Source organism: Rhamphochromis longiceps, linkage group LG22 (genome assembly GCF_057381845.1).
Source record: "Rhamphochromis longiceps isolate RC_006_pf linkage group LG22, R_longiceps_female_GT1.1, whole genome shotgun sequence".
Classification (NCBI taxonomy): Eukaryota; Metazoa; Chordata; class Actinopteri; order Cichliformes; family Cichlidae; genus Rhamphochromis; species Rhamphochromis longiceps.
In genome coordinates this window covers 20,943,470-20,965,272 of record NC_140577.1, presented here as the reverse complement: position 1 = coordinate 20,965,272, position 21,803 = coordinate 20,943,470, and the positions used below count along the sequence as shown (strand labels likewise).

Below are 21,803 nucleotides of genomic sequence, written 5' to 3'. Positions count from 1 at the left end.
CTGACTAGAAGCCTGTACTACAAAGCAGTGGTCTCATCCAGGTAACTTCAGGTTTAATTCTGGGGGTTCAATACTGCAAACACGGTTCACTTCTTCCTGGGGTAAATCCCTGCTGCAAATCTAACCTGCTCCAGAGTTGGTTATGGTCTAAATTAGAGATCAACAGCTATGAAATCACCGCCCACTGACCAATCAGCTCTCAAGGAAACAGCGTCACCATTATGAGAAGTTCTTTCAGCAGTAAAGTCTAATGAAGTTTTTCTAAAAACATCTGAAGTCATCAGTGATCAACAGAGATTCTTAGACACAATTTTATTTTTTGATTTTTTTTTCTTGTTGGCTGCAAACAATTTTAACAATGTTATTGTTCTGTAAGCATTATGATCCTAAATCAGGGAATTTATTTTTACTTACTGACCTATCAAATTTACAGGTAGACTAATGTTTGAATTCTGTTTTTAGATTCATTCTTTACTGTTAAACATCACCGAGGTTACAGCTGAAAAAACTGTCTTTTAAACATTTAATGAAATATTTGATTGTAACAACTAAATCCTTTCATGTCTTAATGGTAGAGTCTGTATTTTTGCTGGCTTTCTTTCCTGGATTCAAAAAGGCTCAACTTTATTCATAAAACAGCTCTCCTCCAGGCTTATTGAGCACTTAAAGCACCCACACATTCATACAATGCTTTTAATACTAAACCGCAGTACAGTGCATTTCCAAACAGACTCCCCCACAATGTTTCTTTATCTGTAGCAGCTGTGTTACTTTCAGTCTGCATTATGTGTTTAACATCGTCATACTTTTCTAATTGTGCAGGGTTTTTGTTTATAAAATCCATGACAGTACATTTATGCATGTTTGTGATTGGTCAGATGCGGTCACTCCTTTCATGTAAGCGTGCAGCGGAAACTCTGGGTTAACATAGCAAGTTGATAACCAGGGGCATTTGACCTTTTATCCTGATCGAAAATGTGACGGTAAGTGAATCTAGATAACAGAAAGGTATTCTGGGTATGTCGAAGTTCAGGCTCACATGGTGTTTTTATCTAAAACTAAAGGGCTGCTCTCCTGTAGTTTTTTTCATACCTATCCTCGCCCACTGTGCAGTTATTCTAAACATATTTAGGAAAAATTCAGTGTTTCACATTCAAATTAGTGCCAAACAATACATGGAAATCATGTAACACACACACACACACACACACACACACACACACACATACACTTTAATGGAAAAAATAAGGGTTTGAAAATTGCTGTGGTTTGCATACATGATGACAGTGTACTTTCTATACATCATCAATATTGAATACATCCCTGAGCTCAATGCTGAGATTGGTTTTGGGGATTTAAGAGTGAAAAAGTTGCTGCAGAAACCCGAGGAGTTCTGTGGCAGCTTGGCTGAGCTCTGGCAGCCATAAAAGGATAATGCTTCCAGCCTTCACTACACTTCTTGATGATACCTTCAGGGACAGCGAGCACACCCGTTAACATTCAGCTTGCGCTACAAAGCGCCAGGTGAGAGTGGCAAGGCATTTCTTTAGCCTGACAGGCCGGCTGTTTTACAGTAACGGGGATGACACTTTAAGCAGCACTGGCAATTCTCTGAAGACTGAAATGACTTCTGTGGTTCAGCTCATGAGAGCAGAAATCTTTCACCCCAGTATTAGAGGAGACAGGTAAGCTTCAGATGAGAACACCAGCAAAGAGTGGAGGAAAGCTGAACAGAGAAGCTGGGGCACTGCACTGTTTTGATCCTATAAATCACATTGAGGACACAAAAATAAGACAACTGACAACACTGTGGGTTTAATCTCCCTATGAGGGTAACCTCAGCCAAAGATAGGTGAGAGGGTGTTGGGGGTTGGGGTAAGGGGGTAGGGGGTGAGGGGGATTCCTGTGTTTAACATGAAAATGCTTACCTTGAGGTCTGTGCTTGGGACTTGTTTTTAGAGAAACCTGACCTAAGAAGGGACACACACATACACAGCCACAAATGGAGAGCTCAAAATGGCATGCCATCATTCAGGGTGGATTTGGGGGTAAAAAAAAAAAAGAAAGAAAGAAAAAAAGAAAAACAAATCATTCCAGGAATTAACACTAACTCACCAATTTGTAAAATCCAATTTGTAAAAGCTAAAAAGAGATGAAAAATCCTACATAAGGCAATTTCTGTCTAATACAAACTTTTGCATGTTCTGTAGCCCCAATTCCACCCCTGGCTGTACCAGAACATCACATCACTAATGACCCCTGAAGGCATCACTCACACATCATCCTCACAGTCAGCTGTCGTTAAAAAGCAATGGAAAGCGCTTGATGACCACTCGTGTCTCAACAGCATTCACCAGAGCCGCCATGTGCAGAACTCAGAGAGCTCCAGCACGTGTCTGGGTGAGTAATGAATGAACAGGCGTAAAAGTAAATCCTGCAGTAGCCTGAGCATGTATGATGAACGCGCGCTGTGATTGCAGCCTGTGGAAGGGGAAATGCTTATATTTTGTCACTTACGCTCAAATGAGCCACTTTGAGACAAACATATGGTTCATGTCCATTGCTTCATACAAGAGCTAGTTTTATTGGCTCACTGTGGCTGCTTTCTAAAGGTTTTCCACTATGGTTCGTGCTTTCAACAGCTTATATCTGGATTTATTCTACAGGAAAGACATGAAAGGAAAAGCTGTAAAGTGGTCATCAAAGCACTGGATGCCATGACAAATGAAAGACACCAAATTCAAATCCTAACCTCACCACTAGGAACATTCATCCTTACCTAAACCTGTTGAGCCATTCACAAGGAAAGAAAGAAAATATGTCATATGAACCATAAACACCCACAGCCAAAAGCCTTTTAAAATTATTATCCTTTTAAGATGTTAAGTCTTCAAGAAGCCCTACATCGGTGCACAACTATACAATTTGTTGTATAGTTCTCAAAGAGAACCAAACATGTGAGGATAAAAACTTCTGTCACGGTTTTCAAGTGTCTCCCACGCAAATGCACTGGTTGAAAAGAATTAAAGGAACACTTTTAAAGCACATCAGATCTCAGATTGGGGAAAAATTACGCTGGATATTTATAATGATATGGACTGAGTAATGTTAGAAACCAAAGGATGCCATTTCATTTGATGGAAATGAAAATGATAAACGCTCAAAACTCAAAGTGAAAAATGATGTGGCAGGCTAGTCCATCACCGCAGTAACTTAAAATGCTTCTCAGTTGTGTGTATAGCTCCAGCGTGCTTGCATGCATGGCTGACATTCACACCAGTGGCCTGCTGGCAGTCCTCATCCTATTCCAATTTGCACAAAGGGGCAGATACTGGTCCTGCTGATGGTTTAAGGACTTCATACGACACTGTGCAGCGCTATAGAGTAACTGCCTGACTCCTGGAATCTCCTTCATGCTCTCAAGACTGTGTTGGGACACATAGCAAATCTTCTGGCAATGCACGTATTGATGTGCCATTCTGGAGAGGTTGGACTACTTGTGCAACCTCCAGGTATCACCTCACCCTACCAGTAATGACACTGACCCTAGGCAAATGCAAAACTAGTGAAAAAACAAAAGATGAGGAGGGACAAAAACACCTGTGGCCTCCACCTGTAAAACCTTTCCTGTTTTGGGAGATGTCTCATTGTTGCCCCTCTAGTGCACCTGTTGTTCATTTCATGAACACCAAAGCAACAGAAACTGGTTAACACCCCCCTCCGCTACTTAACTGACACAATCAATATCCCACAAGTTTAACTGACTCTGATTAAAAAGAGTTCCTTTAATTTTTTTGAGCCGTGTGCTTAAAATGTAATTTTTGTTTGATATGAGACGGTGAAAAATGTTTGATGAATTTGTGTTGACCCTTAGAAATGTATTGATTTGAACAAATGTGATGAACTAAGGCTTCTGGAATTACAGCTCGGCATACAGTGTTTGATTTTGGCCCACCTGCCTGCTGCTCCTCCATCGGCCGAGTCCTGGCTCCCTGTCTCACTGGGTGTGCTTACTGATTTGGAGGGGGACACAGGAGTCGGGACTGAAAAATAATTAAAAAATTTACATTATAAGCTGCATGTCATTGACAAATAAAAAAAAAAAGATCTAAAACAAAAAGACTATCACTCATTATTATCTATTTATGTTCAGCAGCTTTTGAAGACACGTTATAAATAACCTAAGCTTATAATAAGCACTGGAAGTGACCCAGTTTTGAGGTGTAGGGGGTGTTATTACAATTTCAGACCACTAGAGAACAGTGATCTTCCAAAAGCTCATTTCAAGTGACCCTGAGGATTTAACCTGCTCTGATATTTGAAGATTTATCATAAAAGGAAAGCAACACTCATTTGTAAACTCAAATGGGTCCAATAGAAATTGTTTGATTACTTCTGATCAATTATTTCTACCAAATTTCAGAACAGAGATAATCAAAGGGAGACAACAAATTAAACACATAGCTGGTGATTGTGTGCATCTTAGCCTGATGCATGGAGGGTTTTTGGCTGTAATAATGAAGGTTAGTGTAGTTTTTGAACAAAAAAGCTATTCTCTGGTGTAAGTGTTCTAGTAAACATTTCAGTGAAAGGAGTCAAAGAACATTTTAGTATTCATTTATTACAATACTGCATACCTAGTGGAGGCTCTGGTGAGATCCCAATACTCTGCAGCAGGGCCTCAGTCTCCCTACGCTTGCGATCTAAATCTGAATCTTCTGGGGTCGCTTCTGTCTTCTGCTGGCTTTCTGTCTGCTCCGGATAAGTAAAAAAAACAAAAAACACCAGTTTATCCATCATAACTCAAAGAACAGCTTCACTGCTCTAGCATCATAGATTAAGACATGCAGCTGCATGCACATTTTGATCCATACTTAAAACACCGACCTTGTGCACATGCATAGATGCTGTTCGTGTGTCACAGCCTGACAAAAAAATCAGTCAACCGCACACAAAAAAGGAAAACATACAAAATGAGTGACGATGGTGGGAATTTACTCACTTTTTTCCTTACCTCTTTCTTCTTCCTCTCCTCCTCCTTCCTCTTCTTCTCCTCCCTGATCTGGGCAAGGCGCTGCTTCTTGCGCTCGAGCTCAGCTTTTAGGTCGCTTTTGTCCGACATGGTGTCCTGTGGGGCTTAAAGTAAGATGACCAAACAAGAATGAACTACATATGATTCTATTAAGCATTGATTTAGAAAATCTCCTGTGTGGCAGCTATAAATCTGTATGAGACAATGAATAAAAAAAAAAGTTTTGACGTATTTTTAAGTTCAAAACTGGATTTTTGATTTGAAAGCCAAAACAATATTGGTTAGCATAACCAAATATGAATATAAAATACATATATTTTATATATATTTCTTGTGTCATGGAACAGCTGCCACCCTTACTGAGCCAAGTGGGGCTCTTCAAAGAACCCACCTTACGCTACTAGTGGATGCCACCTGGGAAGTGGCCCAGTCAGAGCTGTAGAAGCTCCAGGTGTCTGGGATAAGTGGGTCAATACTGAGAAGAGAGCAATCTTGGCAGAGTGAAGTACAGAGAACATACACAATGGTTCTCTATTACAAGGTTGAAAATGGATTTATTTAATTTTTTCATTATTCTTTACCCAAACACAGCTGAGTGAATGGGCTTAATTTCAAACATATAAACCACATTATTACCACATTCAGAGTGCTGTTTTGTTGCAGTAGTACATCACATTTCTATAGCTCTCAATGGAATTTAAAGCATACTTCCTGTAACAATTTTCTTACCTTTTGAGAAAAACCAGCTTTGCCTTGTGTAAATTAACTCAGCCTATGCTTTTCAGGATCAACTTCCTATTTGATGCTTGCCCCACCCACCTATGCCAAGTCAAACCAATGGGGGCATCCATGTGTGCAGTTCTAAAGCCAGGGCTTAACAAAACAAAGCTTTCTTAAAACCTTTGTATAATTATGCTCTCCTGTTCTAATTCTTTCATTTAGTTTAACTCATCCCTTAGAGCTGCACCATGTGATCTACTGGTTGAGCTCATCGAACTATGAGCCTGCTACAGGCTGCTAATTTGATGCCTGTATTAGCTGTTGCACGTGGTAGCAACAATATATAAGTGATTGGCCAATTTATTAGGTACATCTGCTCAGCTGCTCATCAACACAAATATCTAATCAGCCAATTACATACCATCAGTTCAGTTTCATTCAGACATGGTCAAAATGACCCTCTGCATTTCAAACTGAGCATCAGAATAGGGGAAAAAGGCAATTTAAGACAGTTTGAACAGGGCATAGTAACTGATGCCAGACGGGCTGGACTCAGTATTTCAGAAACTGCTGATCTATTGGGATTTTCCCACAAAACCATCTCTGGGGTTTACAGAAAACTTTCTGAAAAAATATCCAGTGGGCAGCAGTTCTCAGGGAGAAAGTGCCTTGTTGATGACCACACCAGCAGCAGACCACACCAAGGTGGCGCTCCAGTCAGCTAAGATCAAAGTTGAACAAAGCATTATTACCTGGTCTGACAAATTTTGATTTTTGCTGTGACGTTCGGATTGTAGGATCAGACTTTGGGTTAAACAACATGAAACTATAGATCCATCCTGCCTCGTATCAACAGTTCAGGCTGACAATGGTGGCGCAATAGTGTTCGAGATATTTTTTAGCATACTTTGGGCCCCTTACTACCAGCTGATCATCATTTAGTGTGCTGGTGTATTGTTGCTGTCCTTGCCCATTCTTTTATGATGGGCATGATCAGCTTTTTGATGGCTGCTCCCTGCAGGATAACATGGCGAGGCACAAACCTCAAATCATCTCAAACTGCTTTGTTGAAAATAACAATGAGTTCACTGTACTCAAATCCCCTCCACAATCACCAGATCCCAACCCAATAGAGCATCTTTGGGATGTGGCGGAACATGAGATTCCCATTATGGATGTGCAGCCGACATGTGCAGGAAATGTGAGATGCTATCATATCTATATGGATCAAAATCTCTGAATCTCTTACTGAATGTATGTCATAAAGAATTAAGCTAGCTCTGAAGGCAAAATTGGGTCAAACGTGGTATTAGGAAGCTGTACCTAATGAAATGGTTTGTGAGTGTATAGGCAGAGGTTCAAAACTATCACCAAACCTGAGTGTTAAGCACACAATTAAGCCTATCTGCCGCTGTGTAGGTCGTTTTATCTTCTTACACATTAGCACAACAGAGCTGACACATACAGAGTCATAACAGAAAAGATAAAAAACACAACTACATATGCAACAGGAAGAAAAGCAAAATTTACTGTGCTCCATTGACGGCTATCGCCATTAAGGCATTCGCTGCTAGCTAATTGCAAATGTGACAGCTTTTATACAAACGTCGACGCCTTTAAGGCCTTGTCATCAGCGTTACAATGACATTTAACAACACAAAAGGGGCCTAATTTACCGAAAACAACCGTACAGCGAATAGTGTTATTGTTTCACTCGTACCTCCTCGTCCACTCGTTGTGATAACGAAGTGTCACCGGCAAAGATGCTGTCTCACTGCTGCACCTCGGGAAAGACAAATCAACACATCCTCCACCGCTGTCCAAATGGCACCGTATCAAAGCCGCCGTGGTACCACCGAAGAGGTCGGTTAAGCCTTTTCGTGTGGTTACTGACAAAATGGGTTAAAACAGATGGAACAGGTGCACGGCACGCCGATACATCCCTAGGAAGAGCGAGCAGGATGATGCTGAGAAGGAAGAGGGGTTGAAATCCCACCTTATTTGACCACAACTGCGAACGCCGCCATCGTGTGGTCAAGATTGAGAAGTGCGTTTTAAACGGCTAGATCTAAAAGGTGAACAGGAATTATTCAGCATTTCGGACGCATAACTTTAACAAATAAAGAGGATTTAATTTGTGGTTTGGATATTTGAGGGTTTCATCCATATATATGTACGTAATCAGTCGGTTTTTTTACTCTAAGGATAAAAAAAGTTTAAATCAGATAAGTAATTCAGAGACTTCGTCGGTAGGGGATGCGCGTAGAGCACGTTTAGCATCCCTCGATGCTAAAATGACTCCACCCAAAGTGAGGACAACACGGGTTCTGATTGGTTGTTTCTGATGTCAATCTCTGCACCCCCCCCCCCCCCCTCCTTTCCCCGTCTACAGTCAACAACACACGTAGCACAGCACAGAAGTTGAATTTGAGGGGCACAAAGCAGCCTGTAAAATGCAAAGACGCTGCTAGAGAACAGAAACACCGGGGAACCCATAGTTTCCTCGAAGCTCTTCAGAGGTATGACACCGAGCTAGCTGAGAGTCGTCAAACTGGGCCGTGCTGAAGAGAGAAAGGACTGTTTGTTTCTGAGTTGGGGTCTGCAAAGGGGAGAGGGGAAAAATGAAGTTCGCTCAGTTTTTGCTGAAAAACAACTTTGTGGCTGGGATACCGAAACAAGTGGATAGGTTTTCTAAGTTTTCTCCATCTCCCCTGTCTATGAAGCAGTTCATCGACTTTGGTAAGTGAACTAGAGCAAATTGTTGTTGTTTTTATTTTATTTATTTATTTATTTATTTTTGTGTTTGTATGTGTGTCTGTGGTAGTGGTACACTTCCAGATTTTAATCGTAGGTCAGAGTTCAGTTCAGGTGCGAAACAAACTGCCCGAAGGAAGCATATGCCCACAAAGATGACACAGAGGTCATGTTTTTGTGCTTGCTCAGTGTTTTTTCTTCTTCTTCTCCCTGATGTTGGCTGTCATGTGACTGCAGGCTCGGCCAATGCATGTGAGAAGACCTCCTTTGTGTTCCTCCGCCAGGAGCTTCCTGTCAGATTGGCCAACATCATGAAGGAAATTGATTTCCTCCCTGACAAACTCCTCGGCACTCCATCACTGAGGCTCCTCACCAGCTGGTAAGAAATTCAGATGCACAGCAACAAAAATCATATTTATGAATCCCAGATTCCTGCACTGTTCAACTGGTCATTCAAAGCATGCAGTTCACTCATGCCCTCTGCTTATCACCTCATAATATTACTTCCCACACATTACAGCATCTGCATATCTACAGTGACTTCACACACGCAGCCATCCTGTAGTTTTGCTAATCTGCACCTTAGGTTGTGTGACTGTTAACTTTAGATGTGCACCAAATCTCTTCTTTTCTCAGCCAGAGGATTTCTGTGCACTCGCTTGGCACCTGATCTGGGAACATGTTTTATGATCTGTTCTGGATTAGATAAGACAGCCAGTCCCTGTTTCACATGGTTGTGTTGTCCCAATGGGGCTTTATGACTTAATTATTAATGCATATGCCTGGTCTCGCTTCAGCGGTGCTCTGTGAGGAAGCAGCACCTGTTTTTGACTTTTGAGGAATGCATGCTACTTGGTGCTTTGTTGCTGTCACAACCTTCAAAGAGGAGCTGTACCAGCATTCCATATTGCGTGAACCCATATGCACACTCCGATTTCAAGGTGTAGGAGAACTCATAACCATGTTGTTTTTTTAGAACGTTGACTGTGAGAAGAACAGCTGTGATCTCTTTATTGTTTATTGTTATCATACTGTAGCTATGTCTCTGACCAAAGCAGCTGAAACGTTTGTTCCTAGTCTAAAGAGGTTGGGCCAGGTGTGGTTCACTTCCTTCTGTAAATGTCCTTCATTCACATGGTGGCTAAAATAAAGTGCTTTGTTACCACTTTGGCATGTTTAGCCCTCTAGAGTTCCTGAACTTATAGAAAGCTCTAGTCCTTGTGGTGGGAATGCACTGGTTCCTGTAGTGGAAAAGGCCCCATTTACTGGAGTTTTACTGTCGTGTGTTCTGCCTCTAGATTTTACTGTATGCATCACAAAGCAAACACTACAGATGTTGGCTAGTCAGCCTTGTTTGTTTGCATGATTGAAGAGCTCAGCCAGCTTTTCTCAAAAACTAAAATAGCAGTTTGCTTTTCCACCAAAGCAGCATCACACACTGCAAATGGTACGCTAACCATGTTGATGATGTATAACTTATCAAGCCCAGGCAACAACCCCACTCTTAAATAGAAGTCACAGCAGCAACTATATTTGGCCATGTACCTCATGGACAGTAACGTCCTTTTTCCACTGAGCTTTGCTTGCAAAAATCATCGATCTGTTGTTTGTTATTGGTGTTGACGAGTCAAGACACTTGAGGCTTTGGCATTTGGGGGAAAGTTGCATAAAACATCTATTACAGGATGTCTGTTTGCAGAGTGTGGAGGGCCGGGAAGGTCATTTGAGGGACACGCTCAGTGTGTTGAGTTGAAGCTACACTGCTGGTTACCTTTCACCCAGTTTTTGTGCAGTGAGGCGGCGCAAGAGAGCATGACTAGATGAGCTCAGCACTTCCTCATTCACTGGTCTAGACCAACAACAATCATCTTTTATTTAAAGAGAGGATGTTGTTATGTCATATTCCAACAGCTACAGCAAAATTCTGCCCAGAGTAGCTTCTTTCACATGCTTCTTTTTCAATATATATTGCCTTTCTTGCCCTTTTGATTTGTGATAAATTAAACTGTGCTGCTTTAAAAATCTATTCTTTTGTGTCCATCAGGTATTCTCAGAGTTTGTTGGAGCTCATAGACTTTTTAGAAAAAGATCCAGACGATAAGGATGTCCTGAAAAAGTAAGTCGTATGCAGAAACTATTCACTATATGTGTACTAACTGTAAACAAATGTCTCTGCCAGGCTTTTTGTGTGTGTTACAAATCAAATTATTTATTAGGCGAGTGATGGCCAATGCTAATTCAACATCTGTGTAATGACACGTTAATTAATCAGTAGTGCAGTTGTCTGAATCCCTGATACGGTTCCGTTATTCATGCTCACATGAAATCACAAATACCCCGCATTGCATCGAGCAGATATGACGTCTCATTTTTGTCATATCTGCTCGAGCTGAACTAAATATACCCCGGTCTGGCAGGGAGTGAACTGGATTTTAAGGGAGGAGCAAAATGAATGCATTGGAATTTGAAAACTAAAACCAAGGCATCATTGTGCAAGAAAAAGTGGGACAGTGGACGTTTAATCACAAGTTGTTTACCTGGTTTATTCATTCAGTGCATTCACCGTCTGATGTTTGCTTTGACTTTTTGTCAGGTGCCATCTTTTTGAAATTGCTTCACTCAAAGCAGTTCCTTAAAGTTACTAACTGCATTTATAATAGCTCACTTCTACAGCTGATTTCTTATATGGCTAACCTATGTGATGTGCTGTCTATGCTGATGTGCAGTAACTCTCACAATCATCGTGTCCCTTCACATATTCATGCATTTATCATGTTGTTGTCTCCAGCTTTACACAGACTCTAGTAAACATCAGGAACCGGCATAACAACGTGGTGCCCACCATGGCTCAGGGGGTGGTGGAGTACAAGGAGGCTTTCGGCGTGGACCCCGTCACCAACCAGAACGTTCAGTACTTCCTGGACCGCTTCTACATGAGCCGCATCTCCACACGCATGCTCATGAACCAGCACAGTCAGTATAGTTACCTGTGATTAACTGTGAGTTAATCCGCACAGTTGTTATCATTCACAGTTCATGTCATTAAAGGAGCCCTCTGAAGTTTTCATTTAAATAAAAGTGAAATAAATGAGGTTTAAGGGTGTTTTCACACCTGCCAGGTTTAGTCTGGTGTGAACACGGTAATCGCACTCAGGTGCTGGTCTCAGTCTGGTTCCTAATGAACAGCAGTACATTTCATTTATGGTGTGAATGTGAGCTAAAAAACTTCCTGTAGCCATGTAAGCTTTGCATTCTGGGATGCAGCAAGGTACAATACATTTGCAAAGGTCTGTACAGGCAAGCAGCTAGCTGTGAAATGAACGTAAATTCTCAGTGTTCTCCGATAGTCCAGAGCACAGAAATCTTCCTTCTGTGTTTATTTCAGTTGCTCCAATAAGCAGACTGAATGTTGTCTTGTAATTTGTAGTGACACGTTCCCGTTTCATTGGAGTTAACTGTTATTGTGTGCAAATTAAATCAGATCACAGGTAAAAAGTCATAAAGATTCATACCAGACATACTATAGGTGTTGACAACACCATAAGAAATACTATTGAGCCCATTGACTTCCTTTACATTCTGTATTGTTGGTCAGTGCTAAACAAATCAAAGGGAATCAGCTTTTACAGCTGAAGCTCTGTTAGAGATCTAAATTTCCAAGGAAGCTGGCAGTACTTATTTAGCCAGGCTAGTATACATCACTAGAAGTTAAGACAAAAAGAACTAAAATAAAAAAGAAGGTTAAGTGGAAGTAAAACCAAAAGCTTTAAGTTACACTTGATGAGCTGATTCAGCACCAAGTTGTGTTCTCGTGTATTTTTAAGAGCATTTTTTAAAAAGCTGCAGTAGCAGAAAAAGATTCAGACCCTGCTTTTGCAAAGGGGAGGAAAACCTGAATTACAATGTGCTGATTATGGACTTCCACTACTAGTGTTGGCTACTACATCTTTAACCAGTATGGCATAATCAAGGCCCAACCTGATAACAACAGTTTTACAGCGGTGTAGCACTGCTGTCACACTGACTATTTAATGAGTCTGGCTTTATTTCCAGCTGAACAAGCATGTATACTGTGTATGTATCACAGATGAGCCTCTCATATATATATATTTTTTTTAAATATGTCTACTTTAGCATTGATATTTGACGGCAGTGTAAATCCGGCCCATCCCAAGCATATTGGCAGCATTGACCCCACCTGTGACGTTGTGGAAGTAATAAAAGGTAAATAATGATGTTTCTCATAGCTATGCACACACACTCACGCCCATGCACGCTGTGTGTTATCTGTTTTCCACCACTCATCTGTACATACAGCTTCGTGACCTTTTGACCTCTGATGTTTTGAGTCAACACACATAGTGTGTGTAAGCGGTGTTGTGTTGTTATAGTGCGTGTGCACATATGATCACTGTGAGAACAAGAGCGAGGACTTCTATACCCTTGTTATTTCAGGATGTGCAGGTCTGGGTTTTTTTTTGTTGTGGTAACAGTTTCTGACGCCGAGAACGTCACGTTTTGATTCACTTTGCAGATGCTTACGAAACCTCGAAGATGCTGTGTGAGCAGTACTACCTGACCTCTCCAGATATGAAGATCACAGAAGTCAATTGTAAGTGTTTTAAAAAAATAAGGTTTACTTTATAATTCAGGATGTAGCGCTGCTTGGATTTTCTGCTCGTTGCCATCTGTGAGAGGAAAGTTTTGCTGGGTTTCCTGTTCCAGAAACAGAACTAACTGAAAGTTACTCTAAGTCAGTTACCAGGGTGACAGGCTTTGTTAACCAATCACGATCACTGGCAAGTTTTCTTATCTTTGACTCCTCCCCTTCTGCTGCAGCTGAAGTCGCCTTTTGACACTCAGTTCCTCAAATGTACGGCTGATACTAGAACATGTATAAGAATGTGGTCACTTGCAGAAGTTTACATCTTCACAAACACTGAAATCCCAGTTGCATGTTTGCTGTTTACGCATGTTTGACAGTTTTATAATCAAGCTGTCATGAGCGTAGAAACAGGGATCACTGGACCTTGCGGATTTATTATCAGCTCAGAATAAAATCAGCAGGTCACATCTTTACAACACTGTGACTCCATGAAGGTGCTAAAGCATTGCTTGCATGTTACTGTTGTAATCCATGTTTAAATGAACAAATCTGTAGCAAGCCTTAGGATGAACAATCATTTGACTTGGCGTACTCGGGCCAAATGATGGAAAAAATACCTGCTGATTAGGTAAATATTTGTGAGTACATTTGAGTGTAATGACTTTAGGATTGTTGTGGACTTTTGAATGCAGACTGCAGATAGTCAAAATGTGCTGTGTAAAAGTCTTGAGCCATCCATCATTTCTTTATATTTTGCTAGGAAAATGAGAAAAAGTTGCAGCAATTTATTGAGACTTGTAGACACCTTTAGCTTCACCTTTACAATCATTCTGTCGTTAATATATAAGGACGGAGACAGAAGTTATTTCACAGGGTTATATTCAGCTCAGAATAAAATCTGTAGTCTCAGTTTTTCTAACTCTGCGGCACAGAGTCACAATTTGGATAAGAAAGGCTCTGCTCATTACTTGTTGCAAATCCTGATACCGAAGCACCGTCGTTGTTGGCTTTCTTCTTCTACTTATGCATGTATTTAACTCAGAGTGGACATACCAAGAATTGATAGAATGAACTCTCAAGGTGCCAAAGTTTTTGGATAGACGTGGAGCCCTTTGAACCGGAACAAGCCCCTGCTGTTCTCCTGAACATAATCTTTGTTAGTTTTATACTGAAGATATCTGTTACCTGTCTGCTGGCTCTGCCAAAACCTCGACACTAGAGGTTCCCAAACTTGAACCATAACATTCATATCTACATAGTAAAGATAGCTGTATGCCGTTTAACAGAAAAAGAAACTGCTCTTTAAATATATAGATGATATAGATACACCTGTTCTGTTACATGGTATGGTGAGAGTTGATCAAATAGAGTTTAATCTATCAAGGAAGAGATTCAAGAGACCAGCTGCACGCCTTTTAATAAGACCCTAATGGTTAAATATCTGTGACTGTTATAATACATTTAAAAAGTGTTTTTTGGGTTTTCTTGTGGTCAATGTTTTGAAATGTTTCACAGCCAAAATCCCTGGCCAGCCCATCCAAATTGTATATGTGCCATCACATCTCTACCATATGCTCTTTGAGCTCTTCAAGGTACAGTATTAAACACGCACTATTAAAAACAGGACATTTAATGCTGTTCCTCATGGGTCTCCTCACTTGTTTTTCTGACTCCGTGTTCTCTGTCAGAATGCCATGAGAGCTACAGTAGAGATGCACGAGACGAGCACGACGTTGCCCTTGATCAAAGTTCGTGTTTCACTGGGCACTGAGGATCTCACTATCAAGGTAAATGAGGACACCATGCGTGATGATAGGCTGGAACATTTAAGCTTCAGGCAGCACTGTACGTGTTGTACTTTGTTCTAAGTCTGCTCTGGGTGTATACCATAAATACAACTAACCTGCAGACTTGATACGCAAAGTACCACACTCTTAGATTATGTTTAAATGATAAAGAGTTCACAGGCAAAACACTAAGAGAACTCTTGTAAATGCAGAATGCTTGTGTTTTATTTTTAGATGTCTGACAGAGGAGGCGGAGTCCCTCTAAGGAAGATTGAACGTCTCTTCAGCTACATGTACTCCACAGCTCCCAGTCCAGTCCGCGTAGACAATGGTCGTAATGCCCCTCTGGTGAGACTAACACTGTCACACTTGCTTTTAGGCTTTTTTTTGTCCTTAAAGGTGCAAATCTTACTACTAGAACTCAGTAGCACTGCCCCTCCTCCTAAAGTTGAAGGTGGTGGGGTTGAAGCTATGGTGGCTATTGTAGGAACTCTGACTGCTGTTCATTTGCAGCAAGTGATGCAGGCTGTTAGTCTGCTGTTTAGCTCAGCTGTCAGTATGCTCGGTGTCCCTGGCTATTTATTCTGAAGATGCCCTATAAATTCCCACAAAACTCAATGAGTTTTTCAGGATATCTTGACCTTTTTTGTGAGTACTGCGATTTATTATGTTAATCTCAGTTAGCTGCTGTTAGTCTCTGTTAGCAGCTATCATCCTCTGTTAGCTGCTATTAGCCAGCATCAGTGAAACGTTTCTTGAAGTGGATCTAACATTGTTAGATTTAGCAAATAAACTCAATGTGAGAATTTAATCAAACTGATTATCTGAGGAAAAGTGAGATTTTTAGGACACTCAAGCCTAACATTTGCTGTCATAATATGAGATTATAATCAGCTATAAATCAGCTGTTATAACATTGTCTGCTGTCTGGAGACAGGAGGGCTACATGTCTAATAATGTGCTGACAGTAAGTAGCTGCAACAATATCTGGAATAAATGAGCATGTTTATGCACATGTTTGTGTGTTAGAGCCCTGACTTCAGTTCAGGAAGTGGTGCCGGAAGTAAGGAGGAAGAGGCTGAGGTGGAAATTTATTCAGTCTCTAGCCACATACATCAAATGTGATTAGTTGGAAAGGTGTTCTCCATCTTGGCCACTGTATTCAAGATGGTGGGGGAACATGGTGGCATCAAAAACTGGTGCTTTCTTCTATGTATGTTTAATGGATTCATTCTAAGTCTAAGAATCCAACAATTTATTGGAAGATGCAATTAAACACTAATAAATGTATATTTAAGAGTACAACATTCTTGTTTTCCATTAAACAAACTAAAAAAATACCTTACCTCTGTTTCTGCCACTGAAACAGAACCTGTACTGTGGCCAGTTTTTGCCTGTTCAAATTGTGGTGTTCATCAAAGCTCTATCCTTGTCCCACTGTCATTTTCCAAATATAGTTAAGTCCATAGGTTTTGAACAGTGACAAAATTTTTGCAGTTTTGCCTGTGTACATCAAAACTGCGGATTTAAAAATCAAACAGTCAGGATGTGATTGAAGTGTAGACTTTCAGCTTTAATTAATGGAGGTTAACAACAATTTTAGAATGAAATTATACACATTTTTATACACATTAAAGTCTACAATTAACATATCTTCATGATATTGCCTTGAGGCGACTTTTTTGTTGTGCTTTGGCACTATATAAATAAAATTGAATTGAATTGAAATACTCAGGGTTTACAACAAGGTGCAAACTGGTGTTTAAACTCAAGAACAGAAAGACCACATTAGATTTTGCCAGAAAATATCTATTAAAAAAAGGCCTTCTCAGTTGTTTTAAACAAATCTTTGGACAGATGAAACCAAGATCAACATGACGTGTATGGAGAGGGAGAGACCACTCATATTCCGAAGTATAGCATATTATCTGTCAGACATGGTGGAAGGAATGTCATAGCATAGGAATCTGTGGCCGCCAGTGTAACTGGGTCACTAGCATTTATTGATGAAGTGACTGCAAAAAGCAACCAAAGAGTTTCTCAGGCCAAAAAAATGGGATATTCTTCAATGGCCAAGTCAGTCACCTGATCTCAGTCCAGCAGAGCAAGCTTTATAATTAGTGAAGTCAAAAACTGAAGGCAGAGAGACCAAAAAGCAAAAAACAAGCAACTGAAAACAGCAGCAATAAGGTCCTGGCAGATCTCAGGGAAGGAAACACAGCATTTAGTGATGTTCATGGCTTCAAGACTTCAGGCTGTCATTGACTACAGAGGAGTTTTAAAAGCATTTCTTATGTTTAAAATTAAACAGCTTTATCCACTTAATTTAGGCCTCTTATAATGCAATACTATGTATGAAAATGACTGTAATTCCTAACCAGTTAATGCAAATTTCTTCGGTGAACCGCAGTGAATGAAAGTCTGCACATCAATGACATCTCGATAATTTAATTTAAACTGCACTGTGGTGGTGCACAGAGGCAAAACTACAAAAAATTGTGTCTTTATCGTTCAAATTGTGGACTTCAATGTGGGTGAATGGAGCTCTGCTGGGTCTCAGCTAGACAACAAAGGTGACTGGGCCTGTGATGTTAGACCTGCACAACTGTGGAAGGCTACAAACGTCCAGTAACTTATAATGGAAACTTTTTTGTCTGTTAAATCTCTGCTAAAGACAACATTTGATGACCTTGCCTGTACCTTTAATGATAGGTTCTGAAACCTTAATGACAGCACAAATCAATAAAGACTGTTTAACGACTGGGTTTTTTCCAAGAATAGCTGCAGAGGCAGAGACCACCCTCACTAACGTTTGTGGCAAACCCTGTCATTTGGTTCTGCAAACAGGCCTGAAATATCACAGAAACCACTCAGTTTAGAAAAGGGTCACTCCCAGTATGCTTTCAAGGGGTAAAATAGAGTAAAAATTCCCTTTATTGACAAGCTTTTATGAGAGTTTTTTAAATATAATTTTCAAAATTCAGAATCAGAATCAGAATCAGAATACTTTATTGATCCCTGGGGGAAATTATTTTTTGTTACAGTGCTCCATTTTAAACCAACATTAAGACAAGACAGACAATACGCTAACTAAGAATAGTACAATATATACATATATATACATACATACATACATAAGTCACTTATAAATAAATATTTGGAAAAGAAACATGTGTAGCTGTAGCAGCAAACAGTGTGTTAAGTGGATGCGTTGTACAGGGAGATGGCCACAGGCAGGAATGATTTCCTGTGTCGTTCAGTGGTGCTTTTCGGTAATCTCAGTCTCTCACTGAACGAGCTCCTGTGACTGACCAGCATGTCATGGAGTGGGTGGGAGGTGTTATCCAACATTGTCTTTATCTTGGACAGCATCCGCCTCTCCGACACCACCTTGAGGGAGTCCAGCTCCATCCCCACAACATTGCTGGCCTTACGGATCAGTTTATTAAGTCTGTTGGCATCTGCGACCCTCAGCCTGCTCCCCCAGCATGCAACAGCATAGAGGATCGCACTGGCCACAACAGACTCATAGAAAATCCTCAGCATTTTCTGGCAGATGTTGAAGGACCTCAGTCGCCTCAAAAAATAGAGACGACTCTGGCCCTTCCTGTAAAGTGCTGTGGTGTTTTTAGCCCAGTCCAGTTTATTGTCAATGTGTACTCCAAGGTATTTATAGTCCTCCACAATGTCAACACTGACCCCCTGGATTGAAACAGGGGTCAAGTGTTTCCTGGTCTTCCTGAAGTCCACGATCAGTTCCTTGGTCTTTGCCACGTTGAGCTGCAGATGATTCTGCTCACACCACGTGACAAAGGAGTCGACCACAGCCCGGTACTCTGTCTCATCATCCCTGCTGATGCATCCAACCACCGCAGAGTCATCAGAAAACTTCTGAAGATGGCAGGTCTCTGTGCAGTGGCTGAAGTCTGTGGTGTAGAGGGTGAAGAGGAAGGGGGAGAGGACAGTCCCCTGTGGTGCCCCTGTGTTGCTAATCACCTTGTCAGACACACACTGTGGGAGACGTACATATTGTGGTCTTCCTGTCAGGTAATCAACAATCCAGGACACCAGAGAAGCATCCACCTGCATCGCTGCTAACTTATCACCCAGGAGGGTCGGCCTGATGGTGTTGAAAGCACTGGAAAAGTCAAAAAACATGACCCTCACAGTGCTCGCCGGCTGGTCCAGATGGGTGTAGACACGATTGAGCAGGTAGATGATGGCGTCCTCTGTTCCGAGACGAGGCTGATAAGCGAACTGAAGGGGATCCAGATGTGGTCTTACTATGGGTCGCAGCTGGTCCAGGATGAGCCTTTCCAGGGTCTTCATGATGTGGGAGGTCAGTGCCACGGGCCTGTAATCCTGGGGGCCACTGGGATTACAGGCCCGTGGCACTGAATTCTGGATTGTTCTTAGTTTTTCTTTGTTTTGGAGGTGCTTTTATGATTATTCTGGTGTTTTTTAATATTTGCAGTGTCTTTGTGTTAAGCAATATTTAGAAGAAAAAAAGGTGTTGCCTTTAAACCTGACATTAGGAGTAAACCTGAGTCTAATTCACCCTGTTTTAACCACTTACACAAACAAACATGGCTGCAAATGAGCTTATTACACCGTGAAATGCAGTCAGCAGTGGTTCACTGGTTTAAACTCTAACCATGAGAGACTCTGCTATTTTTTTAAATGTTGGAGTAGTTTTAGATTAATCTATAAAGACAGTGTAACCTTGTTATGTTTCTGCTTTCCCGACCTTTATTCAGGCTGGTTTCGGCTATGGCCTGCCCATTTCCCGCCTGTACGCCAAGTATTTCCAGGGAGACCTGCAGCTCTACTCAATGGAGGGTTATGGCACATCAGCGGTCATATACTTGAAGGTGAGAACAGCTTCACCTTAACACATAATGTCAAAAAATAACGTTGAAGGCCAAGTTGGTGCAGAGTTCACAAACTTGCATGCTGTTAGCCGGACGTACTGGATAGGCTGAGTGGAGGCAGATGCAGAGTAACTATTTAATACAGAAATGTTGTTAGTATAATTTACAAGGTTACATTCTGGAGATCGAGGGATGTCGTTTAAACAGGCTACTGAGTTCTAATTAGACACACATGGACCTCGGCAGGAGAGCAGGGTGGGCGGGGGTGTGGTTAGACTCCAGTAATGCGTTCCCCTCCATGCTCTATCACTAGGCCCTGTCTTCAGAGTCTGTGGAGAGACTTCCTGTTTTCAACAAGTCGGCCCTGCGGCATTACCAGTCCACCACAGAGGCCGATGACTGGTGCATGCCCAGCAAGGATCCAAAGAAGCTCGGCAGGTATGAGACGAGCGGGTGATGTCAGACTGAGGAAGGAGAATGAGGAAAATTAAGAAGAAGAGAGCACATGTCGGAGGAACCAAAAAGCTTTCAGCGTGTTGCTGGACTTGGATTTTTGTCGCGGACTCTTCTCTCTCCCTGAGGGAGGGCGGAAAAAACAAAAGTTTATTGTTGGTATGAAGAAAGCAGTAACAAACCTAAACCTGAATCTGATTTCAGACCAGCCGTCACGTAACATAAGCTCACCCCACAAAATGTGCTGCTAATGGGAATGGAACAATTAATAATCTCCTTTTTACCTCAGTGATTACGCTCAGAAAAAAAGTCCTCTTTGTGTTTATGTAACATTAGTATCATTCACAATCCAAACGTTTGGTTTATTAAAATCACAAGTATTTTGTGTTTGTGCATTAGGTTAAACGCTTTTGTTTTTTGTTTTTAAAAAAGGCCAGCCACAGCCGACTGAAGTGTTTGTGTCTTTGAGCGGAACGGGGGCGCGTTCGCTGACTGCCGCATAAACACAAAGGGAGCAAAGTCTGTTTCCAACGATCAGCTATAATATGCAGCGCTGCTTCGTTCACACAGCTTTCAGCGTTTCTTTGTGAACAACAGCAAATGTGAAATTATTTTTGCTGCGATGCCACATTTGTGTGTGTTGGAGGATTTTCAGTGTCACTAATTATGTACCTCATGTCTTTATGCGAGCTGAAAGGAGTTTGAAAAGTCGAGTCATGCAGAGGAATGAGTGGAGAAATTTATCATGCCTGGTCAGATGGGTGAAAAATAGTTGCGAATGTTCCCTTTACAGTGATTTTAAAGTGTTAAAGTATGTGTGAAGTTTAATGGGAAGTACAATTTCTGCAGGAAGTTGTACTTTAGCTCCCTGTTTTGTAACACACTGTAAGTCTTCACCCTGTTATCTGTGCCTGACATGATACAGTCAGTATTGGAGGCACGTAGGAACAACACAAACAGATGAGAGAGGACCTTATGTAAGATGTAAGCCATTAGCTGCCAGACATACTTTTATATTCAATCCATTTAGTTTTAAGTTTGTCTTGGGAACTTAATGTTGAGAAAATATTTTAACCTTTATGTGATGTTTTCCCTTGAATTCATAGATGTGCAGTTTTCACCTTTTACTCTATAAGTGTCACTCAAAGGCCAAGTGTCCCTGCACTGAGTCTGTGGTTCACCACTAAGAGGACCAGTGAATGTAGAAATTAAAAAAATAAACTCCTGTCACCTCTCAGTGTATCGTTTCTTCAGATCCACTTCATGCTTCTGCACTTTGTTGTTCATTTGAACAGTCGGTGAACAGAAATGAAACTGTTTACAGTCTGTAAACAGCTCCCATTTGTTACCGCCCTCTTAAAGCCTCCCTTCTCTTTTTCCACAACTCGTTTTAGGAAACTTTGCTGTTTGTAAGTCGCCATAATAGACGCAGTCCATTGGCTTTCTGTGGCCGCCTTCCAATAGAGGCCGAGAACAGGCTGTCTTGTTTTGCAGCTTCCTCTGTGTGCCCACAAATGCGGTGCTCCTTTCTAGTTTGGTTTCTCTTTGTTTGTTTGTGTCACTCTGTTCTGTTTTACAGT

General features: G+C 41.2%; 2 protein-coding genes across 11 annotated transcripts in view; one reads left to right on the top strand and one right to left on the bottom strand.

Moving 5' to 3' along the window:
- The window catches only part of dync1i1a (dynein cytoplasmic 1 intermediate chain 1a), a 69,162-nt gene extending 61,448 nt beyond the window's left edge, over positions 1–7,714 (bottom strand). For 2 of the 10 annotated variants that reach the window (XM_085395564.1, XM_085395568.1), the window contains exons 1-6: positions 7,473–7,714; positions 5,424–5,523; positions 5,003–5,136; positions 4,638–4,752; positions 3,956–4,043; positions 1,929–1,970 (exon numbers count right to left, since the gene is read on the bottom strand). In XM_085395564.1, coding sequence (XP_085251690.1) covers positions 1,929–1,970; positions 3,956–4,043; positions 4,638–4,752; positions 5,003–5,122 — 365 coding nt within the window. In that variant the 5' untranslated portion in view covers positions 5,123–5,136; positions 5,424–5,523; positions 7,473–7,714. The remainder of the gene's footprint in view (positions 1–1,928; positions 1,971–3,955; positions 4,044–4,637; positions 4,753–5,002; positions 5,137–5,423; positions 5,524–7,472) is intronic. The other 8 variants (XM_085395572.1, XM_085395573.1, XM_085395570.1 and 5 more) reach the window with 7 other exon arrangements.
- Positions 7,715–8,134: 420 nt separating this feature from the next.
- pdk4 (pyruvate dehydrogenase kinase, isozyme 4) lies at positions 8,135–21,453 on the top strand. The gene is made up of 11 exons (XM_085395513.1): positions 8,135–8,491; positions 8,744–8,885; positions 10,551–10,622; positions 11,295–11,479; positions 12,641–12,730; positions 13,041–13,118; positions 14,628–14,704; positions 14,801–14,899; positions 15,134–15,247; positions 19,657–19,770; positions 20,084–21,453. Exons 1-11 carry the CDS (start codon positions 8,374–8,376, stop codon positions 20,225–20,227), a joined length of 1,233 nt encoding a protein of 410 aa, XP_085251639.1. The 5' UTR covers positions 8,135–8,373; the 3' UTR covers positions 20,228–21,453.
- The last annotated feature ends 350 nt before the right edge of the window (positions 21,454–21,803 follow it).

Excerpts from the sequence above, each read along its gene's own strand:
- pdk4 (XM_085395513.1), top strand. The coding sequence starts at position 8,374 with ATGAAGTTCGCTCAGTTTTTGCTGAAAAACAACTTTGTGGCTGGGATA. Across the intron at positions 12,731-13,040 it reads CGTTGTGGAAGTAATAAAAG|ATGCTTACGAAACCTCGAAG; the intron begins GTAAATAATGAT and ends TTCACTTTGCAG. Across the intron at positions 14,705-14,800 it reads TGCTCTTTGAGCTCTTCAAG|AATGCCATGAGAGCTACAGT; the intron begins GTACAGTATTAA and ends GTTCTCTGTCAG.